We start from the raw sequence: 25919 nt of genomic DNA, 5'->3' as shown, positions 1-25919 counted from the left end.
ATTTAACTGTCATGGAAAAAATATAATCCTGATGGAAATATTAGCACCAGATGGAAAGGTTAGATTAGAGAGAAATGCAAAAAATAAAGATAGGTGAAGTAACCCAGCCTCTAAAACATCTTAAGCATACAATTATTATGACATCACTGCTCCAACTATAGGATCTATCTAGTAAATTGGATTCACATTGTCTCTGTACCTTCCATGGCATCCAAAGAGTCCATCTTCTGAAGTGCTGAATAGTTAACAAAACAGATGGGCTGATTATTCCCTTTATGTGATAAGAGATCCAGAATGCACTGGTGTAGAAAGATGTACTGTGCCTAGATACCGGAGAAAGCATGGTTAAATAAATGGATAGGGTGGACGTCTTTTGATAAGAGCTAAATTTACAGGGAAGGAATGTTGAATTTAACAAATGTTAAGGAGCTAAGTTAGAGAGATAAAATTCACAAGGATTCATAAATAATTTCCTAGCATTTCAAAGATAAGGTTTTCTAAATGTGATATTTTGGTAGCTTCAAGCATTTAAAAAATGCTTCTAATTAAATACCAATATATTCTTCCTTGCTGTGATTATAAAATGTAGCATATTATATTAGTTTGTGAATTTCCTTTTTCCTTATAGATATAATTGAGTAATTTGTCTTATAAGTAGTTTTATTTTTAATATGATGTTGGAATGAAGATGTTTACTTGAAAATTCATAAATGAGCATGTCAATGAGCCATCAGCACATTGTAACAATTCTAACAGCCTGGATGTTCAACTCACTTAATGTCAAGTATCTGCTACAAATTTGTAAATACAAGGCAGTTGGTCTTGAAATATCCTAATATCCAGATGTTGGAAAAGGGCTCCTAACATTTCATTAGTGTTTGGGTTATACTTAGTACCAGCTGGATTCTGTAAGTTTATTCAATAACCTGTTACAGTTTTAGAGTTTGGACTTTCCTTAAAGAAGTTAAGACTAAACAATGTACACAATGTATTTTAAATCACCCTTATTTGTTCCTAAGTAACATACCTGATTGAAAGGAATATCACCAAACTTTTAAGACATGTAACAAGTATACAAACTGATAATTTAACAGATTGTGTTCAAATGTGATCATGTTAAGAAGTTTTATTCCTATCTGCTACTATTATAATCAGTAGATTTTGGAATTCCTATATTGAAATTGTATATTAGGAATATTTCTTTTTTCATGAATTATAAAATGTTCCTACTAACATCTCATTCCAGGGCAAAACTGTTACATTCACTGCTACATTTCCTACTGCCTATAATAAGGCCTAGCATTTAGTAGTTGCCTCATTTAATTCTCACAGACTGCCAATCCTCACCATTTAAGGTCAGGTATAACTTGTAGAACACCCAGAAGTCATTAAAAGGTCAAGTTATGTTACGTGAAGTAGATGATCAAATTTCAGAATTTAATTTCGATAGGAAATGAAGTACTGTTACAAAGTAATGAAAACCTTAGTGAAATTGCTAATAAGTTACCTACCTCTTAAGGTAATTCCAAAAATATAATTTTAAGCACATATCATATAATAACACTTGGCATAAATGTTAAGCAATATTTTGTCATTTAAAATTGTTATTCAAGGTGTACAAGTGTCATGTGTTTCATGTATACAGATTTAGGAACATAGTGATACTTCCCACCCGACACTCCCTAATGCCCATGCTCCCACTCCCCTCCTCCTTCCCCTCCTAATCCCTCTTAATTTTTATAATGATCTAATGTCTTTTAAATCACTGAAGTGTATGGGTTTGGTATTCAAATATCTATATTTGAATTTGGAGTCATATTTGATATGTGAATCTTCTCACTGTCCTGATCTTATCTCCACTGGAAAGAATGATGGGTGGAAGCTCTCCAGCAGAGCCGGCTGGGCTCCGTGAGACAGTTCCGCAGGTTCTGCGGCGTCCCTGCCCCTGGATGTTGTTGCCAAGAAGGCAGTGTCGCGTCATGGAAACTATTCGTCCCTAGTTTGTATCCCAGATAGCCATGTCACCTTAAGAAGTAAACCTTTCTGATTCTCCAGTTCCTCATTTGGAGGATCACAAAGCCTATATTGTTAGATTTTAGTGACTTAACCTGTGTACAAGGCCTGACAGATGCGACACACACACAGAATGTTATTTTCCCCCGTTTATGAGTTTGCTCTATTACATTTCTGGGAGAATCCAGAGCAGGAAAGCGACTCATCCAGATTAACCCTTATTCAAATTATCAGTAGTATCTCAGGATATTATCCAAATGTAGAGCACTCTGGGAGAAAAGCCTTTTAAATTTCTTGGGGTTACAATGAATTTTTCTTGTATTTTTATTGACATTTGATAATTATAAGTTATTGGGGTACAGAGTGATGTTTCCATATATGTATACACTGTGAAATGAACAAGTCAGGGCCATTAGCATATGCATCCCTTGCAATAATCATCATTTATTGGTGGTAAGAACATTCAAAATCTTAGTTATTTTGAAATATACTCATAATATGTTATTGTTAGTGATAGTCACTCTACTCTACAGAACACCAGATGCTATTCCTCCCGTCTGACATTATACCAATTTTCATGCTCCCTTTCTCTCTCCCTGTCTCAGCTGCTGAATCACTCTTATACTTTATATTTCTATTAGATCAACTTTTTAATCCATATATGAGTGAGATCATATATTTGTCTTTTGGTGCATGGATTATTTCACTCAATATAATGTTCTCTGGGTTCATCTATGTAGTCACAAATTACAAAATTTTATTCTTTGTTATGACTGAATCGTATTCCACGGTATATATGCATCACTTGATCAGTTTTTCTGTTGAAGGAGACTTCAGTTGATTCTATCTCTTGCCTGTTGTGAATAGTGCTGCAATTAAAATTGGAGTGCTGGAATCTGTTTTACATACTACTTTTCTTTGTATACATACCCAGTGGTTGGAATGCTGGATCATATGGTTGTTATTTTTTTTTTTTTCATTTTCCTGTTAGGTTTATTTTATAGCAATATTCTATTTACAGATACTAAAAGCTGTGCCAGTTATTTGTTGGTATATAAGAAACTACTCCAAATCTTGTGGCTTAAAACAAAATAATCACATAATTTATATGTCTTTGATTCTAACATATTTCAAAGCTGAGGTTTTGGTTGAAACACTAATTCTGTGTGCAAAGTTGAAATTCTATGGGTAAAGATGAAAATTTCTTTGTGCCTTTAGCTATCACTGGACAACTCTAGTCTGATTTTCCAAAGGCAGGTAATACAGGACCAAACAATACCGTTGCAATGGAACTCAAGAGTTCTAGTCTTTTGGACAAAGTTCTCTGGACTTTCGTTTCCTCATCCAGAAGATGAAAGTCCGCACTGAATACATCCTAATTCTTTTTCTGTACATATGTGTGTAAGTTAATGAGATTCAATAATAAACAGTTCTTTCAAAGTTGTACATCTGTGAATTTAGCAATACATACAATGGCCTTCCTGGCCCGGCTCCCCAGGGCAATATCCTGCTGCTGTTCCTCCACGTGAATCCTGAGCTCAGATCTACCTGCAGTTCCTGAACAGTCTAGGCTTGCTTTGTTTGTTTAAGCTGTGCCCCTGTGCCTGGGTATGCACTAGTAGTGCTTTCTGCCTAGAAGGCCCTCACTTCCCTTGCACATTTTCTTTTTCTCTTTCTCAAACTCAGACCAAAAGTTATATTCTCAAGGAATCTTCCCTGCTATCTTGAGGCACAGCACAAATAGCAATCTGGTTTGCTATTTTTAATATTTTGAGGCAATTCCACACTGTTATCCATAATGGCTGTGCTAATTTACATTTCTACCTACAATGTTTAAGTATACAGTTTGTCCACATTCTCGCCAGTACTAGTTACTTTTGGTCTTGTTGATAATAGCCGTTCTAACTTGGGTGAGGTTTTAGCACACTATGGTTTTTGATATGCATTTTCCTGATGAATAGTGATGTGAGTGTTTTTTTTTTTTTTCATGAACCTGTTGGCATGTCTTCTTTTGAGAAATGGATATTTAGATCTCTTACCCAGTTTTAAATGGGATTATTTGTTTTTGCTATTGAATTGTTTGAGTTCCTTGTATATTTTGGATATTAACCCCTTATCAGTTAATAGTTCACAAATATTATTTACCATACTATATATTGTCTGTTTGCTCTGTTGCTTGTTTTCTTTGTTGTGAAGAGTTTTAGTTTGATATAATACTACTTGTCTATTTTTGCTTTTGTTTCCTGTACTTTTGATGTCTTATCCAAAAAATGTTTGTACAGAGCAATGTTTAAGCATTTCCCCCATATTTTTTTCTGGTAATTTCATAGTTTTGGTCTTACATATAAGTCTTTGATCTATTTGAGCATGCTTTAATATATAGTGATCTACTTTGATTCTTTTACATGTGGAGAGATAATTTTCCCAGAATAATTTATTGAAAAAACTGTCCCTTCCCCAGTGTGTATTCTTGGTAACTTAGTGAGAATCAGTTGCTTGGGAGTGAATTAGTTTTCTCTGGGTCCTGTTTTCTGTTTCATTGGTCTGAGTGTGTGTTTTCATGCCAGTATCATGCTATTTCTGTTACATACTTTGTAGTAGGATAGTGTAATTCCGCTAGCTTTATTCTTTTTGCTCAAGATTGCTTTGACTATTTTGGGGTCTTTTCATGCAAATTTTAGCATTGTTTTTCTATTTTTACAAAGAATATCATTGGTGTTTTGACAGAGATTGCATCGAATCTGTAGGTCACTTTGGGTAGCATGCCTATTTTAATAATATTTTTTCAATCCTTGAACCCAGGATGTCTTTCCATTTACTTGTGCCATCTTCAATTTCTTCCATTTATGTTCACAGTTTTTATTTAGATAAATTTACTTTGTTAATTTTATTTACAAGGTATTTTATTTCATTTTTCTAGTCATTGTCAATGAGATTGTTTTCTTGATTTTTGTCAGTTTTCTACTAGTATATTGTTGATTTTGTATCCTGCTACTTCACTGAATTAATTTGAGTTCTAGCAAACTTTTTTTGAAGACATCAGAGTTTTTTATATAAGATTATTTCATCTATAAACAATGACATTTTGAATTCTTCCAAGTTGGATGCCCTTTGTTTCTTTTCCCTTGCTTAGTTGCTCTGGCTAGGAATTCCAGTGCTTTATTGAATAGAAATGGTGGAAGTAGACATTCTTGTATGGATTCAGATATTCAAGGAAAGATTTCAACTTTCCCCATTTTAGTATGATGCTGACTGGGGATTTGTCATATTTGGCCTTTATTGTATTTAGGTATGTTCCTTCTATACTTAGTTTATTGGGAGTTTTTTCATGAAGATGTGTTAATTTTATCAAATGCTTTTTCTGCTTCTATTGAAATAAGCAGAGTTTTTGCATTTAATTATGTTAATGTTGTATATCAAATTTATTGATTTCTCTGTGTTGAGCCCTAGGATGAATTCCACTTCATCATGACAAGTGGTCTTTCTTTTTTGAAAAAAAAAAAAAAAGATTTTTGTTTATTTGAAAGGCAGAATGATGGAGGTAGAGGGACAGACAGAGACAGCTTCTATCCAGAGATTCCCTCCTCAAACGGCCTCAGTGACCAGGGCTATGCCAGACTGAATCTTGGAGCCAGGAACCTCATCCGGGTTTCCGACATGGATAGCAGGGGCCCAAGCACTTGAGCCATCTTCTGTTACCTTCCCAGACACAATAGTGTCAAGTTGTGTTGGAAGTGAAGCAGCCAGGGCTCAAACTGGTGCTCCAACATGGGATGCTGGCACTGTGGCACAGCACAAGGGAGTGGTCTTTTTAATGTGTTTTGCATAATCATTTTTTACACAGTTGGTTTATTTATTTTTGTAAAAATTTATTCATATATTTATTATTTAGAGAGAGAGAGGGAGAGAGAAAATATACATCTTTCATTGACTGGGACAGGGCAAAATCAGGAGCCTGGAATTCCATCCAGGTCTCTCATGTGGGTGTCAGGAACCATCTACTACCTTTGCAGGCATATTCTCCAGAAGCTGGATCAGAAGTAGAAGTGGGACTTGAACCTAGGCACTCTGATTTGGGATGTGGGCATCTCAAGCAGTGGCTTAACCTGCTGTGCCACAATGCCTGCCCCAGGAAGCTGTTTATTTTTTAAGTCAAAGACACCTAAAGCTCTTTCCTAGGCATGGGCCGTGTCTCTCTGTTGCCATTTAGAAGTGAAATGTCACTGAGGTTCCAGCCTTCCCACTTCTGCTAACACATGAGCAGTCTTCAACTTGGAATCACTCTCCAGTACAACACAGAAAACAAGAAACCACTGTCATTCATTGCTTTGCTGATTGTAAGGAGTGGAGCCAAGGAATGGTCATTTTTCTCATAGGAAAAAGACAATAAAATGTACAACATCTAGGAACTAAGACAGGTGAAAGACAGTGTTGAAATACTTGCTTTTCAGCAAGGAGAAAATCCAGCAAAAGCTTCTTGGACACAAACTGCATGCTGGACACTACATTGGTGTGTTAGATACTTTGTTATTTAATACTGTCAACAAACTTGGGAAAAGTTGGCAATCTTACAAAAGAGAAATAGCTCAGAGAACTTAATTTTAAAAAGTCACAGTGCCAAAACATTAGGAAAGTTGGATTCTGATCTCAGTTCTCTGATTTCAAAAACTTGGCACTTTCCATTCCCTTACCCAGCCTGTGATGTTTTGCTCTGTTTGGTTCAACAAGCAAAACACATGAAGTATTAACTTGGGTAAAATTATTGATAGCCATTCTTGAATTCATTCTTTACAAGTTCAGGTCCATGAAGTTGTAGCATTTGGCCTTTTCTTTTGGGCATCTTTTATTATTTGTAGTTCAACTCTAGACTTTTCAGAAGGAAGCAGTATCACCCTGTCTCCTAGCCAAAAGGGCCAACGATTAATTTTGTCAAGAGTATTCACTCCTGTTATATATGTGTACATCCAGGGGCATGGGAGAGAAATGTTAGCTTTATATTCATTCTTATATTTAACTGAACATGGGAAGGACATTGAATTTTAATAATTATTGGGTGTATTGATAATGGAGCCTCACAAGACCCTTGAATAAAGACCAGTTACATAATTTGCAGGGCTCACTGAAAAATAAATTCCTTCCTCACAAATTATTAAGATTCTCAAGACAATGACAATAAGCTAGAATAAGTTACAGGACTTTTGAGCCTAGGGACCTGTGAAACCACATGGGTTGCATAACTATGAAGTTGGCTCTGGCTCCATATAATATCCCCTTTCTGATGTGCCTTGCAGGAAGAGCTCTTTGAGCATTTAAGGGAATGGAAATAGATTGCATTACCTGCTTTCATGTAACTGATCATTACAGAATTGCACTGCCTGAAAAAGATCCCTGCATAAAGACTGCACCCTGAAGCTAATATTGATCCCGTAAGTCCTAATGGAGGACAAGACAGTGGCAGGTCCACCATTCTTCATAGTTCTAGAATAATCTTCATGCACCTATACTATCAGGCAAAAACAACAATGTAACCAGATCCGGCAAAACAATTATTTTCTTAAAAGTTATAAATAATTTAAAATATGTATTGTATTAGAGTTGAACACTCAGCATGCTCCTGAGAGGGACAGGGAGTCAAAATGTGAATGTCTGTGGCCTAGGGCACTATCATCATAAGAGAATTGGTGTTCCATGACATGGTATTACAGCTTTGGAGTTAAAAACCAATGAGGAGACTACAGAATTTTCATTCAAGATGGAATTAAAAGAAATTTATTTTCATGCAAAATTTTTGAAATCCATGCATACGAGATGTTTAAAAATTCATGGAAAAAGCATATCATGAAAAATAAAGTGTGAATTTCAAAAATGTTTACACCAAAATAAACTTGTAACTTCATCTTTGGATGACCTGTTTGAGATAGCCTGATATAAACTGCCACCACAATTCTGTATTTGTAACCATAGATTTACATTAGCAAAAAGGTTCTCAGAATTCATTTAAAATTTAGTTTCTTTCTCACACTTATTTTTATCAGGGAACCATGTTTTCTCTCAAAACATTGTTTTTACAACTTTGATGCCACTTGTATATTCTAGACTGTATCCTAGAAAATGCTATTACAGCAGATCTGCAAATTTACTCCAAGAAAATTTCTGTTGGTGTAGCATACAGATCTAATCCAAAGATACAGATAGGAATATCTTGTTTGTCACAGTTGAGTTTGAATCTTGGCTCTGACACTTATTAGTAACATTACCTTGAAATATCATTTAACTTTCTGGAACATCTGCCTCCCTATTTGTAAAGCTGAAATAATCATAAATAGTTTTGCAGATCAGTTTGAGTCACCCTGATTTACAAAGAAAGGATTAAATCAGGATTAAATAAAGTCATACATGTAAAACAACTAGTATAGCACTTGGAACCACTAGACACTCACAAGATGGTTTTTAGTCCCTTAAGCCATGAAATCTGTATATTTTATAAATATCTCCCAGTTCATAATATGTGACAATAATCACTATTAATACAGACATTCAATAGGGATAAATATGGCCAAATAAAATTCATAAAAACCTCATTCTGAGAAGTATTTTAAACTTTTTCCCTATTATAACTTTTAGCATGCTTAAAAAAGATACTGATTTGAATACATTTCCTCAACTCCCAAAAGTTACTGACTGATAAAGACAGCCCAATTTTATGAACTAGTTTCTACAAGCCTGGTAGAAACAAGTTAGGATGAATGGTTGTACTCAAGGATCGTTCTCCATCATCTCCATCGGCTGCTATCCCCAAGACCTCCCCAGGAGCTTAATAACATATGAGCAGCGTGCCTGTTATGTAAATACTGTATCAAACCCACTGCCAATCAGACGGCTACCACTGAGATCCTCTCAAGCAGAAATTCTAGAGCTGACACCGAGTCAGTGCAGGTTTGGATTTCTTACCAGGTTCTGCACCATGCACATTCTTTCACTTCTCAGTTCAGCTACTAGTCCATATATATCCACAAAATCATGGTCATTTATATGTTGTGTTAAGTGGTCCAGAGCAATAAAAACTCCAGTTCTCCCAACTCCGGCACTGCAGGAAGAGTGAATTACATGAAAATTATTCAGCAAACGTTTGTTCATATGGATGGCAGAAGCAATAAGTCCTAAAGAGTTTGTTTTAAATGGAGGTAGATTTTCTTTGGTGTTTCTTATTTAGAACTATTTCTTATTTATTTTATTATTTCCAAGACTATGTTTAGACAGGGCAAGACGATTGTCATTACTACTCTTTCAAATATTTAAGTTTTTCTCTTTGTTAACTTGCTGAACTTTTCCTCTCAAGTGTTATTGGAGAAGTATAGAGATAATTTTTTTAAAAATCACTGAAAAAATTTAATACAAGAAACCTCATATTGCCCATATTTTGGTTACCAAAGGAAACATAATATATTTAAAAATCAAGTATTTATCCAATATTTCCTCTGCATTATTATATTGAAAAGTCATCTTAGGTTTCCTTTTCACTTTCTCCAGAATTTTAGGTTTACTACCTATAGAAGTTGAAATTGATAAGATACTTTAAGAAATTAGTTTAATGCCTAAGGATAGGTCTGTGTGCCATAGAAACTGCTAGATAAGAAACCTAACAAATTTGATTCAGAAATCCCATTGGAATGATAAGATCCCTAGCTATTTAAGTGGTTAATATAGGAAATATAGCTGAAAAATATTTGAAAGATCTATTCTTACATGTATTATACATTACTTTAATAGATATTATCATCTACATATATAGGTAAAAGCCTATTAAATAATAAGTAAGAGCCCATCAAATATCAGAAATTTTGTATGATCAAACCTAGAGAATTTTAACTGTTGCAATATCAAATCAACTGTGTTATCACAAATATACATGTACCCCAACAGAGTGTTAAGGCATTAAATCGCTCAACACATCTTGAGTGCCAGATATGGCTCCAGGCATCTGGGGTATAGCAAAACACAATTTATTTTCAATGAATGTCCTTTAAATTTATTTTTTTTTATTAAGAGGCAAGGAGGCTGAGCCCCATCAGCAGGTTCACTCACCAAATGCCTGCTACAGCTGGAGTTGGGCCAGGCTAAAGCCAGGAGATGGAAATTCAAGCTAGGTCTCCCAAGAGGAGGCAGTGACCCAACTATTTGGGCATTACTGTCTGCCTTCTATGGTGTGCATTAGCAGGAAGCTGGAATCGGCAAAGAGAGGACTTGAACCCACGCACCCCGGTGTGGGATACATGCATTCTAAGCAGCATCTTCAAGGCTAGACTAAATGCCCAGCCCATAACGTAGTATCTGAAAAGAAACCTGCATAAAGGAGAGATTCTAAGAGGAATCAAAGGTTGTAGAAAAGAGATCAGTCTAATGGGGTTAAGTTCCGTGTGTTCAAAGAACAAAACAAAGTGACAGTTCAGTGGGGAAGAGAGAGGTGGCCAGGCATCTGATGATTGGTCATGGTGTCAAATGGAATATGCTTGAAGAAGAGGAAGTAAGGGCTTCTCCAGGGTTTCCGCCCAAAGTACTTCCTCTTTGCAGAGTTAGAACAACTGAGGAGCAGTGCGTTTGGAAATTGAGATTCAGTCAAAAGTGATCTGTTATGGAGCCATCAAGTTCAGAATGTTTTCATTAATCAGGTTCTCATACTGAAATGGGAAACTGAATGTAGAAGTCGAATGTAGGCTGAAGTGAGAAATTGAGGATGGAGATGGACATTTAATAGATGGTTTTAAAATGGTATTTAAGGGGCTGGTGCCGTGGCGCAGTAGGTTAATCCTCTGCCTGTGGCACCAGCATCCCATATGGATGCTGGTTCTGGTTCTGGCTGCTGCTCTTCCAATCCAGCTCTCTGCTGTGGCCTGGGAGAGCAGTAGAAGATGGCCCAAGTGCTTGGGCCCCTGCACCTGTGTGGGAGACCAGGAGGAAGCACCTGGCTTCTGGCTCCAGATTGGCACAGCTCTGGCTGTTGCAGCCAACTGGGGAGTGAACCAGCGGATGGAAGACCTCTCTCTCTATGTGAAATACATGAAATTTGTTCCCTTTTTATAAATCATTTTTTTAAGGTAAAGGCTGCTTCATTAGCTTGATTCATAGTACATTAAAAGTTTTTGATTCCCAATAATACCAACATAAAATTGATCATTGAAATTATTTGTTTTTTAAAATTCATATGAGGTGAATAAGTTTCATGTATTTCATATACACAGATTTAGATTTAGGAGCACAGTGATACTCCCCCCACCCTCCCTCTGCCCTCTCTCCCTGCTCCTTCCTTCCAGTTTTTCAATGACTGACTTTCAGTTTATTTTATATCATAAGTGTGACCCTCCACTAAGTAAAGGTAATTGATTTTAGAAGCAAACTTTTATATAACATATACTAGAAAATTATAACTAGGAGATACACTGTATACTTATACTATGTATACTATAAGTACATATTATATAATATATATGAAATTAGTTGAAATATATTAGTATATAGGGGATAAAAATGGGATTTTTGATTTGTATTCCATATGCTTTATAAATATAAACATTTTCAGATATTCTACAATAAGCATTTACATATTAGTTGTAACTAAATAAATTTAGTTTTTGGAAAATACAGCATCATTTAAATTAGATATTTCCCTATACATAAAAGTTTAAAAATTAGATGAATTGTCTTTTCTTATGTGTTTAACCCTATTTATCAATATTTTTAAACACATAAGAAAACATCAATTAATTGCTAATAATATTCCTGTTAAAAATAGTAAAAGCTGCTGTTAAATTTAAAAAGCCTTTTTATTGTTTTAACAGATACAACAGAAAATTTTCCATTTTATCAATATTTAAATGTCCATCTGTGTGGCATCAAGGACAGTCACAATATTGTGCAACGATCACCATTATCTACTTCCAGAACTTTTTCATCATCCCAAAATGAAACTTTGTCCCTATTAAATAATAATTCCTGTTTCCCTTTTCTTAGTAACCACACTATTTTCTATCCACAAATTTTATTATTCTAGGTATCTTTTTGTAAGTGGGATTGTAATACATTATCACTGACTTTTCCTCTAATCTCCAGACTCATTGTGAAAGAGACGTAAGTTGGGACTTACTTGGATTTATCATGTTGGAAAATATAAATGATACCAATGTGTCTAGGAAAATCACAAAGCTAAATAATATTAAATTTTACTTCTATGAATATTGATAAAAATGAGGGAAAAAAATCTCAATTTATATTCCATATTCCCTTAACCATGTTAGAAGACCTGGGTCAATTCGAATAGCTAAAGCAATCTTGTACAACAAAAACAAAGCCAGAGGCATCACAATACCAGATTTAAGGACATACCACAGGGCAGTTGTTATCAAAACAGCATGGTACTGGTACAGAAACAGATGGAAAGACCAATGGAACAGAATAGAAACACCGGAAATCAATCCAAACTTCTACAGCCAACTCATATTTGATCAAGGATCCAAAACCAATCCCTGGAGTAAGGACAGTCTATTCAATAAATGGTTCTGGGAAAATTGGATTTCCACATGCAGACGCATGAAGCAAGACCCCTACCTTTCACCTTACATAAAAATTCACTCAACATGGATTAAAGACTTATATCTATGACCTGACACCATCACGTTATTAGAGAACATTAGAGAAACCCTGCAAGATATAGAGAAACCCTGCAAGATATAGGTACCGGCAAAGACTTCTTGGAGAAGACCCTGGAGGCACAGGCAGTCAAGGCCAAAATTAACATTTGGGATTGCATCAAATTGAGAAGTTTCTGTACTGCAAAAGAAACATTCAGGAAAGTGAAGAGACAACTGACAAAATGGGAAAAAATATTTGCAAACTACGCAACAGATAAAGGGTTAATAACCAGAATCTACAAAGAAATCAAGAAACTCCACAACAACAAAACAAACAACCCACTTAAGAGATGGGCCAAGGACCTCAGCAGACATTTTTCAAAAGAGGAAATCCAAATGGCCAACAGGCACATGAAAAGATGTTCAAGATCACTAGCAATCAGGCAAATGCAAATCAAAACCACAATGAGGTTTCACCTCACCCCAGTTAGAATGGCTCACATTCAGAAATCTACCAACAACAGATGCTGGAGAGGATGTGGGGAAAAAGGGACACTAACCCACTGTTGGTGGGAATGCAAACTGGTCAAGCCACTATGGAAGTCAGTCTGGAGATTCCTCAGAAACCTGAAGATAACCCTACCGTTCGACCCAGCCATCCCACTCCTTGGAATTTACCCAAAGGAAATGAAATTGGCAAACAAAAAAGCTGTCTGCACCTTAATGTTTATTGCAGCTCAATTCACAATAGCTAAGACCTGGAACCAACCCAAATGCCCAGCAACAGTAGACTGGATAAAGAAATTATGGGACATGTACTCTATAGAATACTATACAGCAGTCAAAAACAATGAAATCTGGTCATTTGCAACAAAATGGAGGAATCTGGAATACATCATGCTGAGTGAATTAAGCCATTCCCAAAGGAATAAATATCATACATTCTCCCTGATCGGCGACAACTAACCGAGCACCAAGAAGGAAACCGGTTGAAGTGAAATGGACACTATGAGAAACAATAATTTGATCAGCCCTTGTCCTGACTGTTGATGTACAATTTAATACTTTATCCATTTTAGTATTTTTTTGTTCTACTTAATACTATTGGTTGAACTCTGTAATTAACACACAATTATTCTTAGGTGTTTAAATTTAACTGAAAAGTGATCCCTGTTAAATATAAGAGTGGGAATAAGAGAAGGAGGAGATGTACAATTTGGGACATGCTCAAGCTGACTTGCCCCAAATGGTGGATTTAGAAATGTGCCAGGGGATTCCAATACAATCCCATCAAGGTTGCATGTACCAATGCCATCTCACTAGTCCAAGTGATCAATTTCAGTTCACAATTGATCGTAATGATAGGACTAAGAACCAAAGGGATCACATAAACAAGACTAGTGTCTGCTAATGTTAACTGATAGAATCAAAAAGGGAGAGAACGAGCCAACATGGGAAGCGAGATACACAGCAGACCCATAGAATGGTGGATGTCCTAAACAGCACTCTGGCCTCAGAATCAGCCCTTAAGGCATTCAAATCTGGCTGAAATGCCCATGAGAGTATTTTAGGCATGGAAAGCCAAGACACTCTGGCAAAAAACAAAACAAAAAACAAATAAACAAACAAACAACCTAAATGAAAGATCTCTGCGAGTGAGATCCCAGTAGAAAGAATGGGCCATCAAAAAAGGAGGTACCTTTCTCTGAAGGGAGGAGAGAACTTCTACTTTGACTATGACCTTGTCTAAATAAGATCAGAGCTGGCAAACTATAAAGGCTTCCATAGCCTTGGCAACTCATGACAAGAGCCTAGGGAGATTACTGACGCCATAAACAAGTGTCAAATTGTTAAGTCAACAACATGAGTCACTGTGTACTTACTCCTCACGTAGGATCTCTGTGCTTAATGTGTTGTCCAATGTGAATTAATGCTATAACGAGTACTGAAACAGTATTTTACGCTTTATGTTCTGTGTTTGTGCAAACTCATGAAATCTTTACTTAATATATACTAAATTGATCTTCTGTATATAAAGAGAGTTGAAAATGAATCTTGATGTGAATGGAATGGGAGAGGGAGCGGGACATGGGAGGGGTGCGGGTGGGAGGGAAGTTATTGGGGGGGGGCATTGTAATCCATAAACTGTAGTTTGGAAATTTATATTTACTAAATAAAAGTTTAAAAAAAAAAGACCTGGGTCAAAAGATTTCAAGTATAGGGTTAAACTTGTGATTAGAAACTGAAGAAAAGGAGGAGGAGCTATGGCGGCAGTGAGAGCTTGAGGGAGGGTAGGCTGGGAAGTATCATTGTGCTCTTTTTTTTTTTTTTTTTTTGACAGGCAGAGTTAGACAGTGAGAGAGAGACAGAGAGAAAGGTCTTCCTTCCGTTGGTTCACCCCTAAAATGGCTGCTATGGCTGGCGCTGCGCCGATCCGAAGCCAGGAGCCAGGCGCTTGCTCCCGGTCTCCCATGCAGGTGCATGGCCCAAGCACTTGGGCCATCCTCCACTGCACTCCCGGGCCACAACAGAGAACTAGACTGGAAGAGGAGCTACTGGGACAGACCCCAGCGCCCCAACCAGGACTAGAACCTGGGATGTCGGCGCCGCAGGCTGAAGATAAGCCTAGTGAGCCGTGGCGCTGGCCCCTTGAGCTCTTAACACTATAATATGAAATCTGTTCCCTATATATGAATTTTTAAAAGTTTAAAAAATAAAAAAGGGTGTCTAAAGTCATATTTAAAGTCTGGAACAATATTTTGGATAGTTATTTAATTCAATTTTTATATTAAAGTTTATTTTTCCTGATTTAACCTCCATAATTCAGATGTCTAGAATTTTTTTTTAACTGGAACTGCTTAAATTAGGAAAGTAGACGAACAGCAACAAACAATGAAAGATCAAATGTTCTTAGTAAAATTCATAAAATTCTACACAAAACACATATAAATGATGGGCTATAATTTTTAAATATTCTAAAACCTTATAAATTTTTCTCTTTTAGACACATTCTTCATTTTAGTTCCTGATATCTAAAATTTTATAAAACTACAAACTGATTTGTTTGAAAACTGCAAGCTGGAATAAATCTACAGTAGCATTCTATCAGAAAATAAAAATTGTATCAAGATAATAAAAAGACCACAATGAGTTTCAAGACCATCCCTAGTATTCAAGAGAAGGTTCTATGAATCTTTCCTACCTGCAGTGAACAATCATTGGTGTGGTGTCATGGGCTCTGCTTGCTCGGACCAGCTTCACAAAGTGGATCAGAGGGGCACTGTTTTCAGGAACCCCATGCTCCGGCCAACCAGTAAAGTTACACTGTTGAACAGTCATGCAGTCCCCATGCTGGATAAAGGGATGGAGCAATGAATGATCAAATTAGTTAGGTACTATATGAAGGGTGCACTCAATCGATGGCCCAGATTTTCAAGACCTTTTAAAAACAACTACTTACCAAACATAACAAATTCTGTTTTTATTGTTTCTTACAAGAGTTTTTATTGTTAAATAATCACCTTTATGTATTTTAATGGCAACAATAAGCTTACAAATAGATGTTAATACAGATTATTAATATTCCAATGTGGTTTAACATTTTATAGCACAAAGAATAGCACATTTTAAGCCATTCTGTTCCCAAAATAAGTATCTCACACGTCAGAGAGCATATAAAGCCGTATATCATTTTCTGCGTGGATAGGCTATTATACAGACCTACACAGTGTGACCCCACACTCTCTCTCCTCTATTGCTTCTGGATTAACTACAAAATCAAGTTTTTAGGGTTCAGATAGAGATAAGTGATTTGGAAAATTGCTATCTTAAGTCAAATATTATTTCTTCATCAAATAAAATAAATTTACTGGTCTAGATCACTTTTCTTCATTTTTCTGTTTTTGTCAGTGTAAGAATTTGGTGCCAACTGGCTAATACTTTAACCATGTGATTCGAATTAAATACAGTGACACAGATAAGAGATATCAATTTAAAACTTCCTTCTAGAAGATAGTCGAAAAATATTGAATGTATACTTGTCCTTGCAATGGATAGTTCCAGTTATTTTAGTCATTGAGGCCTTGCATACTTTGTCATGTCCCCTCCTCCCTCTTCCTAGTTTTTTTTTTCTTTTTACCCTTTCAATTTTCAGATCCCTGATGGTCCAATCTACTTGAACATCCTCCACAAGCTTTGTAATCACTATATCTCCAAAGACAGTGACTGGCTTGTTGTCCTCTGGCCAATACTGATGGCATCTGATCTGTATTCAGAGAAAATCACCAGTTACGAGAGTCATTGTTATATTGATATATATCACAGTTATTGCTAAGGTAAAACTGTTCTCTAGATGTCCAAGTTATTGATGACTCACAAGAATGCTGGAACAGTCACACATATATTAACATAAATGTGAAATATGAGTTTATGAAAAGATTTTCAGATAACTCACCCGTCCTTTTTCAAAACACTGTGTGAGCATTACTAATGTTTTTGCTCTGGTTTCCCATACCATTCTCCAGAAGTCTCCCACTGTTCCTGGTAATGGACCTTGAGTAGCAATGAATTCATTTGGACATAAGTATCCCTGGAAGGATATAATCACATAAACTGCATCAATATTTACAAACATAGTATTTTTTTTTTAGTTTTCAATCAATACCTGAAAAATATATTTGTTGTAAAAGGAGCTAATATTTTAAAATTTTAGAACTTTTTTTTAAAGATTTTATTTGAGAGAGTGAGGAACAGACAGAGAGTGAGAGATGGAGAGAGAAAGGTCTTCCATCCTCTGGTTCACTCCCCAAATGGCCATGGAGGCCAAAGCTGAGCCCATCCAAAGCCAGGATGTAGGAGCTTCTTCCAGGTCTCCCACATGGTTGCAGGGGCCCACACACTTGGGCCATCCTCTACTGCTTTCCCAGGTCATAACAGAGCTGGATGAGGAGTGGAACAGCTGGGACACAAACCAACAATGATATAGAATGCCGGTGCCACAGGTGGAGGCTTAGCCAACTACACCTCAGTGTGGGCCCTAAAATGTTACATGTTTTGAATGTTAAATAATCTTACTGAAAATTTTAACATCACAATCCTATATACTACACAGATTTTGCTGACTCATAGGATATTTGCATCTGAGAGAACAGAAGAACTGACAACGACTCCAAAGAAAGATGGGAATGACTTCAGGATTAGATTTGTAGGGTAAATCAGAAATTCATATTGAATATATTTAACCTGAAATTGCTATCAGATCTTTATATGAGACTTCCCTGACAACAAATAACTATATGGGTTTGGATTCAAGAAGTTAAAATTAGATGAATTTGAAATTAAGAACATTGATCTTATTTAAAGGCATGAAAATGAATAAAATTACCAAGCAATGAGTTTGGAGATAGTAAAGAACTGAGTTCTAGATCATTTCAATATTTGGATGTTGAGGAGGTGGGAGTCAGTGAGACTGAAAAGAGTTTGAGTTGTTGAGTTGTTGATTGGTCAAATGAAATGGGGATTGAGATTTGATGCTAATTTTTTGAGTAAATAATTATGACCTTGGAAATAGAAGTTTAACATTGTGTCTACAAATGAGCCTGATCTGAAAGTGCTGAAGAGATAAGAAAGGAAAGGAATGGGAACTCTACAGATATCAGAATGGACAACTCTTCAAGGGACTCTAGTCTGAATGGGACGTAGAGCAGCAGGCGACCATGTGTAGGAAATCTTGTTGATGTTTTCCTTTAATTGCTTCCACTTTTTTTTTTTTTTTTTTTTTTTTTGACAGGCAGAGTGGACAGTGAGAGAGAGAAAGGTCTTCCTTTTGCCGTTGGTTCACCCTCCAATGGCCGCCGCGGCCGGCGCACTGCACTGATCTGATGGCAAGAGCCAAGTACTTCTCCTGGTCTCCCATGGGGTGCAGGGCCCAAGCACCTGGGCCATCCTCCACTGCACTCCCTGGCCACAGCAGAGAGCTGGCCTGGAAGAGGGGCAACCGGGACAGAATCCGGCGCCCCGACCGGGACTAGAACCCGGTGTGCCGGTGCTGCAAGGCGGAGGATTAGCCTAGTGAGCCGCAGCGCTGGCCGGAATTGTTTCCACTTTATCAGTGAAATGATAAATCCGGTGTAGGTGAAGATGAGGGGTGTGATGTTGGAGAGCAGAGGAGAGACCAAGAGAAACAGTTGAGAAGCGAGGAAGAGTGAATGAATCTTGACACTTAGATGATTAAAGATCTTTTTCAGATTGGTTGCTCTGACTTTAAAATGAGTTGCATTGGCAGGTTCATGAGCTTTTTTCCATTCACATCCAATAGCAGGGAGAAGAATCCACAGATAGTTTTATTTAACCAAAGATGATTATTTATCAAGGAATTGAGAACAAAAGAGAAAACTTCAAGAGCTGAGAGTATATTCACTGGAGATTACAAAACAAAACAGACATGAAATTTAAACTGAGCAAGGAAGAAAGTGAAGTGTTGACTGTGGTAGGGCGAAAACAACTGAAAATATGATAGGATTAGTGAAACATAATTCTGAACAATCTTCCAGAATTATTATAGTTCAGTGTCTGGGAAGAAAGACAATGTTGCGAAGATGGGAGATGCCTGCGGTTAAGATTTTGGGGAGGCCACAAGTATTGGTGGTGATAAGGTTCATGTTGTGAACATGGGGAGTGAGGAGGGCGCTGGAGAGAAGTGTTCAGGAAACTGATGGACGGAGCAATGGATAAATGTACTGTGTGGATTTTAACATCACCAAGAATTATGACAGAAATAATGTTGAGAGTAGAGCAGTGATTATGCAATAAAATCTTTAAGAAATGGAAGGGTATCTTAAGGGTAGTTAAGTTAAAAAAGATAATGTGTCTTTTATTTAGCAACATGAATACAAGACTGGTAATTTTAGGGAAGGGGAAGGGAGAATTAAATGGAGGTAGCAATGAGGAGTGAGAGCACTTGGTCTTTCTTGATATAAGCATGTATGGGAGAGAATGCAGACCTACTGGGGAGCTCTATGAGGGGCACAACATCCTTGGAGAGGAACTGCGGTCCATGAAGAGCAATATAGGTTATGTATCACATACAGTATATTATACTGTGTAATATTATACATATATACATAGATAATTGGAATTGTTTTTTTTTCAAAAGCCTAATATCATTAATACACAAAAATAACACTATGTGACCCTACTTTTTCAGGATAGTAAACATTCTTCATAAATCTATTTTTTAAAAATTTATTTATTTGAAAGATTGCATTGGAGGGAGAGACAGAGAGAGAGCTATCTTCCATTTGCTATTTCACTCCCCTGATGGCTGCAAAGGCTAGGGCTGAGCCAAGCTGAGGCCAGGAAGTTCAACTGGGTCTCCCACATGGGAATTAGGGACCCAAACACTTGGGACATCCTCTGCTACTTTTCCTAGGCCATTATCAGGGAGCTGCATTGGAGCAGAGCAGCCAGGACATGAATTGGTGGCCATATAGGGTGCCGGCATCACAGGTGGTGGCTTTACCCATTATCCCACAACACTGGTCCTGCTATTTGTTACTTCAAAAAATTATTTTCAGACTATTTAAAAGGAAGGGAGGGAGGGAACAGAGAGGGAGCGAGTGAGAGAGAAACCTGAAACTTCATCTGCTGGTTCATCCCCCGAACGTCCACCTAAGCTGGATCTGGAAGCCATGAGACTAGAACTCAGTGAGGACCTCCCACATGGGTGTCAGTCACCCAGGACTTGAGTCATCAACTGCTGCCTCCCAGTGTGTTCATCAGCAAGAAGCTGCAATTAGGAGCAGGTGGAAGACTTGTTTATTCCTCTCTCAGGAGACTCCACCTTTCAAATAAACAAATCTTCAAAATAAAAAAATAAACTTTTCCGCTTTAAAAGTGCATTTATTTTAGGTAAAATACCAAGAAAACTGTATGTCTCAGGGTAATATGTTTAAGTGGCCAGTGTTGTGGCACAGTGGGTTTATCTGCTGCCTGTAACACCAACATTCTGTATCTGGGTGCAAGTTTGAGTCCTGGCTGCTCCATTTCTGATCCAGTTCCTAATGTGCCTAAGCAGTGCAAGTTATGGCCCAAGTGCTTGGTTCCCTGACACCCATATGGGAGAGCTGGATGGAGTTCTGGGATCCTGGCTTCTGTCTGACACAGCTCTGGCCGTTGTGGCTATTTGGGAATCATTTGAATGATCTGATGGAAACTCAGGCGCGCGCGCTCTCTCTTTCTGCCTCTCTCCCCCTTTCATATAAACACAATAAACCTTTTTTAAAAGGCAATATTGTAAGATCGCCACAAAACACATCAAATGCAGGAGTTAAGGGCAAGGTTTATTATTGGATGGGGGAATCCCCATGGGCTGCGGGGAGAAGGCAAGAGAGTAAGAGAGCATGAGAGAGGGAGAGAGAGAGAGAGACACATGTTCAGGAACAGGTTCTGTGTTCAACCTTTGCTGGGGGTGAGTAGGGAAATAGGAGCAGCAAATCCTGTTAGGGTGGGGGTGGAGCTAACACCTGTGATTGGGCCATCTGGTCACCTGCTTCTAGCAACAGCAGCAGGGGCTAAAGCTTAAGATGGCGTCTGGGGCATAGATGGTGCCACAGATAAGATGGTGCCATTTTACTAATAAATATGTTTAAGAAGCGTTTTGTTGTATTCTAAGACTGCCAGTTTTATTTACTATTTCTGCCTCTACCTTTAAATATTTGTATGCAAACTTTTGACATTTTCTGAGAAGAAATGTGTTACCTAGAAATTTGTCCTCTATTGGTAACATAGTTTAGCTGGTTTTTAGAGCTCTAGGATAATAGGAACAAAGTATGAGTTTCATTCTGCGTGTCAGCTTTTATTATGATCTTTTATCTTAGATGGTAATTTCCAATAGAGCCCTGAAATTAGCTCAATGACTTTGCTTTGGACTGCCAGGCAAGAAATCATCTACCACTGAACATCAATGGCAATAAATACAACATGTATTTCTATAGTGCCCCTGATATGTCATATAATATGAACAGCTGTTTTTATATACATAAACTTCTTTAATCTCCATGGCAGCCTTCAAGAAAGGTATTTACTGTTTTTACTTTATCTATGTAGATCAACAGCTAAAAAATGGCAGTGAAGGAATGTGAACCCAGGTTGGTCTGAACTGTTAATCATTGTACTTATCACATAAATATATTGCTTCTCTGTATGAACTCAATTAATCAGCAATTATCAGTGCCTACTACATTCCAGGCATTATAGGACTGCATGCTAAAAAAGTAATTTAAATACTGCTTATACATTAACTTTTTTATGTTAATTTTATCTACTAGTTATTCAATTATATCCAGTGAATTAGTATTTACAGAGGCAGTTAGGTTTTGAATAAACACGCATATCGAGAAGACAACATCAATCAATCATTTCTTTGTTGCTTTAAGATTTAACTATTTAGGACCCGGTGGTTAGCCAGCGATTATGTTGCCCACCACCCATATCAGAGTACATGGGTTTAATTCCTAGGTGCAGCTCCTGACTCCCAAGTTCCTGCTAATGTGAACTCTGGGAGGAATCAGCAGTTATTACTCAAATAATTAGGCTCCTGCTACCCATGTGTGAGACCTGAATGCATTCCTGGCTCTTGGTGCTGGCCTCTACCCATTCCCAGCCACTGTAGGCAGGGAAGATGAGAACTTTCTCTACGTGCACCTAAATGATCTGTCTACCTTCTCAACAACTCAACCATTAAGTTTAGTGGAGATAGGAATTTCCATTCAATTTGTATGGAAGAAGGTTGGGCCAGTGTTGTGACATAGTGGGTAAAAACCTTGAGATGCCAGAATCCAACATGGGCGCCAGTCTGAGTCGTGCCTGCTGTGCTTCTGATCCAGCTCCCTGCTAATGGCCTGGGACAGGGAGAGGAGGATGGCCCAAGCATTTGGGCCCCTGTCTCCCATGTGGGAGAGCTAGAGTAAGCCATGGCTCCTGGCTCTGGCCTGACCCAGACCTGGCCATTTCAGCTATCTGGGGAATGTACCAGTGGGTGGAGGTTCTCTCTCTCGTCTCTCTCTGTAGCTCTTTCAAATAAATAAGTAAATCTTTTCATAAAAGTTGTATGGAAGAAGTCAGACAGTTTGGATATTGTAAACAATCTGTGGTTCTAGAGACCAGAGCTCTGGCTTTTACCTCATTCCTTTCCAGTAGTGTACATCTTAGAGAAGGCTATTTAAATGAACTTATTATGGTTTCCTAATCGGATATCACAGATGAGTTACTTTCTTGCACACCTCAGAGAGTCCTTTTTTATTTTTTGACAGGCAGAGTGGACAGTGAGAGAGAGAGAGAGACAGAGAGAAAGGTCTTCCTTTGCCGTTGGTTCACCCTCCAATGGCCGCCGCGGCCGGCGCGCTGCGGCCGGCGCACCGCGCTGATCCGATGGCAGGAGCCAGGAGCCAGGTGCTTTTCCTGGTCTCCCATGGGGTGCAGGGCCCAAGCACCTGGGCCATCCTCCACTGCACTCCCTGGCCACAGCAGAGGGCTGGCCTGGAAGAGGGGCAACCGGGACAGAATCCGGCGCCCGGACCGGGACTAGAACCCGGTGTGCCGGCGCCGCAAGGCGGAGGATTAGCCTAGTGAGCCGCGGCGCCGGCCCAGAGAGTCCTTTTGAAGTTGATTTATAAAATAATGCAAAGTTGTTTTGAAAGCTATCTTTTTAATGCATGTACTTTATTAAAGAGATAGACACTGTAGACAGAGTGAGAGAGAGAGGGAGAGATTTTGCATTTCATCCCATATGAGTCATGGTAACGTTGCTGTAAGGTTTGTTATAGTATAGCAGTCACTCATACCACATTATCATTTGCTCATGGCTGCCTGCTCATGCACAATTCCTAGAGGGGGTACTTGTTGTATATGAATATTACTTTGTTCTTTAATCTGTGTGGTTCAGTTACACCTACTAAAACTGTCTGGCTTCCTTCTTAGTCATATGTGTATCTTATACTGTCAGTCACCCCATATTTAGTGGAACATTAGAGATATGAGCTATTAATTTATGTCTACTTACTGGTGAATAAAAAATGCTAAATATCCATAGGTCATTGATACAACCAGTTTTCCTTATCCTGTTCTATGACATGACAAGACATTTGATCATTAGAGCAGTGATTAAATTTAAGCATCTAAATGTATGTTTATGTAAAGAAAACTTCAATATGCTACAGAGTTAAGCCTATAATGAAAATTACTAAGTATAAGATTTCACCAAAATATTAGTTGAATTACATTTTCCATGGAACTAATCATCTGATAAATTAATGAAATATTTGTCCCAATAATAAATTCATGTGGTTCTTTCAATAGATTTAAAGTTGTAGCCTACAAATAAGATGAAATTCAAATGGTACCTTAATTTCTTAAAACCCTCCCTCATTTCCCATGTTAAGAAGTCTTAAATTCTCAATTATTATTCACCCCTTTAACAACAGGATTCTACATATGATTTTAACTTTGGATGAGTAATCATCACTAATATAGGATTTAGAATTAATTCCTTTATTCCTTTTTTCCTCCTTCACAGAGGCTCGGGGGAAACAGGACACATGATGCTGAGGAGGGGCCAGTGTTGTGGCACAGGGCATTAAGCTACCACCTGTGATGCTGCATCCCATTCCTGAGGGCCAGTTTGAGTCCCTGTTGCTCCAATTCTGACCAAGATTCCTGTTAATGCCTGGGAAAATCAAGGGAAATGGCCTAAGTACTCGGGACCCTGCCACCCCGCTGGGAGAACAGGATGGAGTTCCAGGATCCTGCTTAGGTCTGGCCCAACGATGGCTGTTGTGACCATTTAGGGAGTGAACCAGCAGATGAAGATTTTTCTTTCTCTTTGTGTGTTTGTGTGTCTCTCCCTCTATCAAATAATTTTAAAAAAAGATGCTGGGGAGAGGACAGAAGAAGATCCTCATAAAACTTCCTATAAGAAGAGTCTCAGGGCCGGCGTTGTGACACAGCAGGTTAAGACGCTGCTTGTGGAGCGGGCGTCCCTTATGGGGGCAGTTTGAGTCCCCACTGCTCCACTTCTGATCTACCTGGGAAAGCATCAGAGGACAGCCCCACTGCCTGGGCCCCTGCACTCATGTGGGAGACATGGAAGAAGCTCCTGGCTCCAGCCTGACCCAGCCCTGGCTGTTGCGGCCATTTGGGGAGCGAACTGCTGGATGGAAGACCTCTCTGTGTTTCCCTCTGTCTCTGTAACTTCTGCTTTTCAAATAAATAAAATAAATACCCTTTAAAAAAAGAGCCTCAGTGGAACTGAAGGCAGTGGAGGCCTGAGCAAGAATACCTATGAATAAGAGAATAAAAAACAGTGGAGAAGTGGGCAGCAGAGGACATTCTCAAGTGTCTGCAGGGTCGCCATGATGAAGATGATTAACTTTGCTATCTACTAGAATTGAAGTCAGTGGCTGAAAATAGAAAGGGATTTATCTTGGTTACTGGCACACCTTGCTGTGTACAGAGAATATGTGAACAAACTGTATGACACAGTAGGAAGAGCAGGGCTGTATATCCTGGAGTTGTATACCTGCCACAGACTAGTGAAGTGATTGACAGATTGAAACCTCTATTAGAAGTCTACATATCTCCATCTATGAAATGGGGGTCATGGATAGCTAGCATGTTAAGATCCATAGAAACTGTAAGGCATTTGTTGTTTTAAATAGTTTAAATGGTAATATGATTTAAGCATTTGTATTTTATAAAAACATACTATTTATAAACATAGTAACTTACAGAAACATAGCTGGCATTAATATAATCTGATCCTGGAATACTTGCATCTGCTATCAGCTTCACTCTGTTATTATTATCTGGAAGAAAATATAAAGAATTAATGATAATTGGCACATTAAACTACCATTACTTTTTTAAAATAAAGTAATACAATGGAGTTCATGATATAACATTCCAACTTTACAGATGGGAACAAAATTTAAAAATTCCCTCTTAATTTTACTACCTAAAGACAGTGGCTATTAATTTTTTCTTGCACATAGTTCCAGAATTTTCTATACATGTATATGTTTAGAAAATTAAGTAGAAATGATGTGATATACAATGTGAAATAGGTTACCTATATCTTTCCAAATGAGCACAAAGGTACCTTGATCTTTACTTTAAAAAGTCATATAGAAAAATGTCATATAGTATTTCATGTTTGAGTGTAACATCTTATTTAGCTCTCCGTGATGACTTAATCTCACTTTATTATAACAATGCTGAAGATCATAA

General features: G+C 37.8%; 1 protein-coding gene across 1 annotated transcript in view; it reads right to left on the bottom strand.

Annotated features, from left to right (window-relative positions):
- PTPRQ (protein tyrosine phosphatase receptor type Q) overlaps positions 1 to 25919 on the bottom strand; it is a 252679-nt gene that overhangs the window by 1731 nt on the left and 225029 nt on the right. The window contains exons 42-47 of the mRNA XM_070053189.1: positions 25422 to 25498; positions 17092 to 17226; positions 16777 to 16902; positions 15841 to 15989; positions 8965 to 9100; positions 200 to 323 (exon numbers count right to left, since the gene is read on the bottom strand). Of these exons, the coding sequence (XP_069909290.1) occupies positions 200 to 323; positions 8965 to 9100; positions 15841 to 15989; positions 16777 to 16902; positions 17092 to 17226; positions 25422 to 25498 (747 nt within the window). The remainder of the gene's footprint in view (positions 1 to 199; positions 324 to 8964; positions 9101 to 15840; positions 15990 to 16776; positions 16903 to 17091; positions 17227 to 25421; positions 25499 to 25919) is intronic.

This window comes from Oryctolagus cuniculus, chromosome 11, assembly GCF_964237555.1.
Source record: "Oryctolagus cuniculus chromosome 11, mOryCun1.1, whole genome shotgun sequence".
Taxonomy (NCBI): Eukaryota; Metazoa; Chordata; class Mammalia; order Lagomorpha; family Leporidae; genus Oryctolagus; species Oryctolagus cuniculus.
The sequence above is the reverse complement of the archived record's forward strand: the minus strand, read 5'-3'. Positions and strand labels throughout refer to the sequence as shown.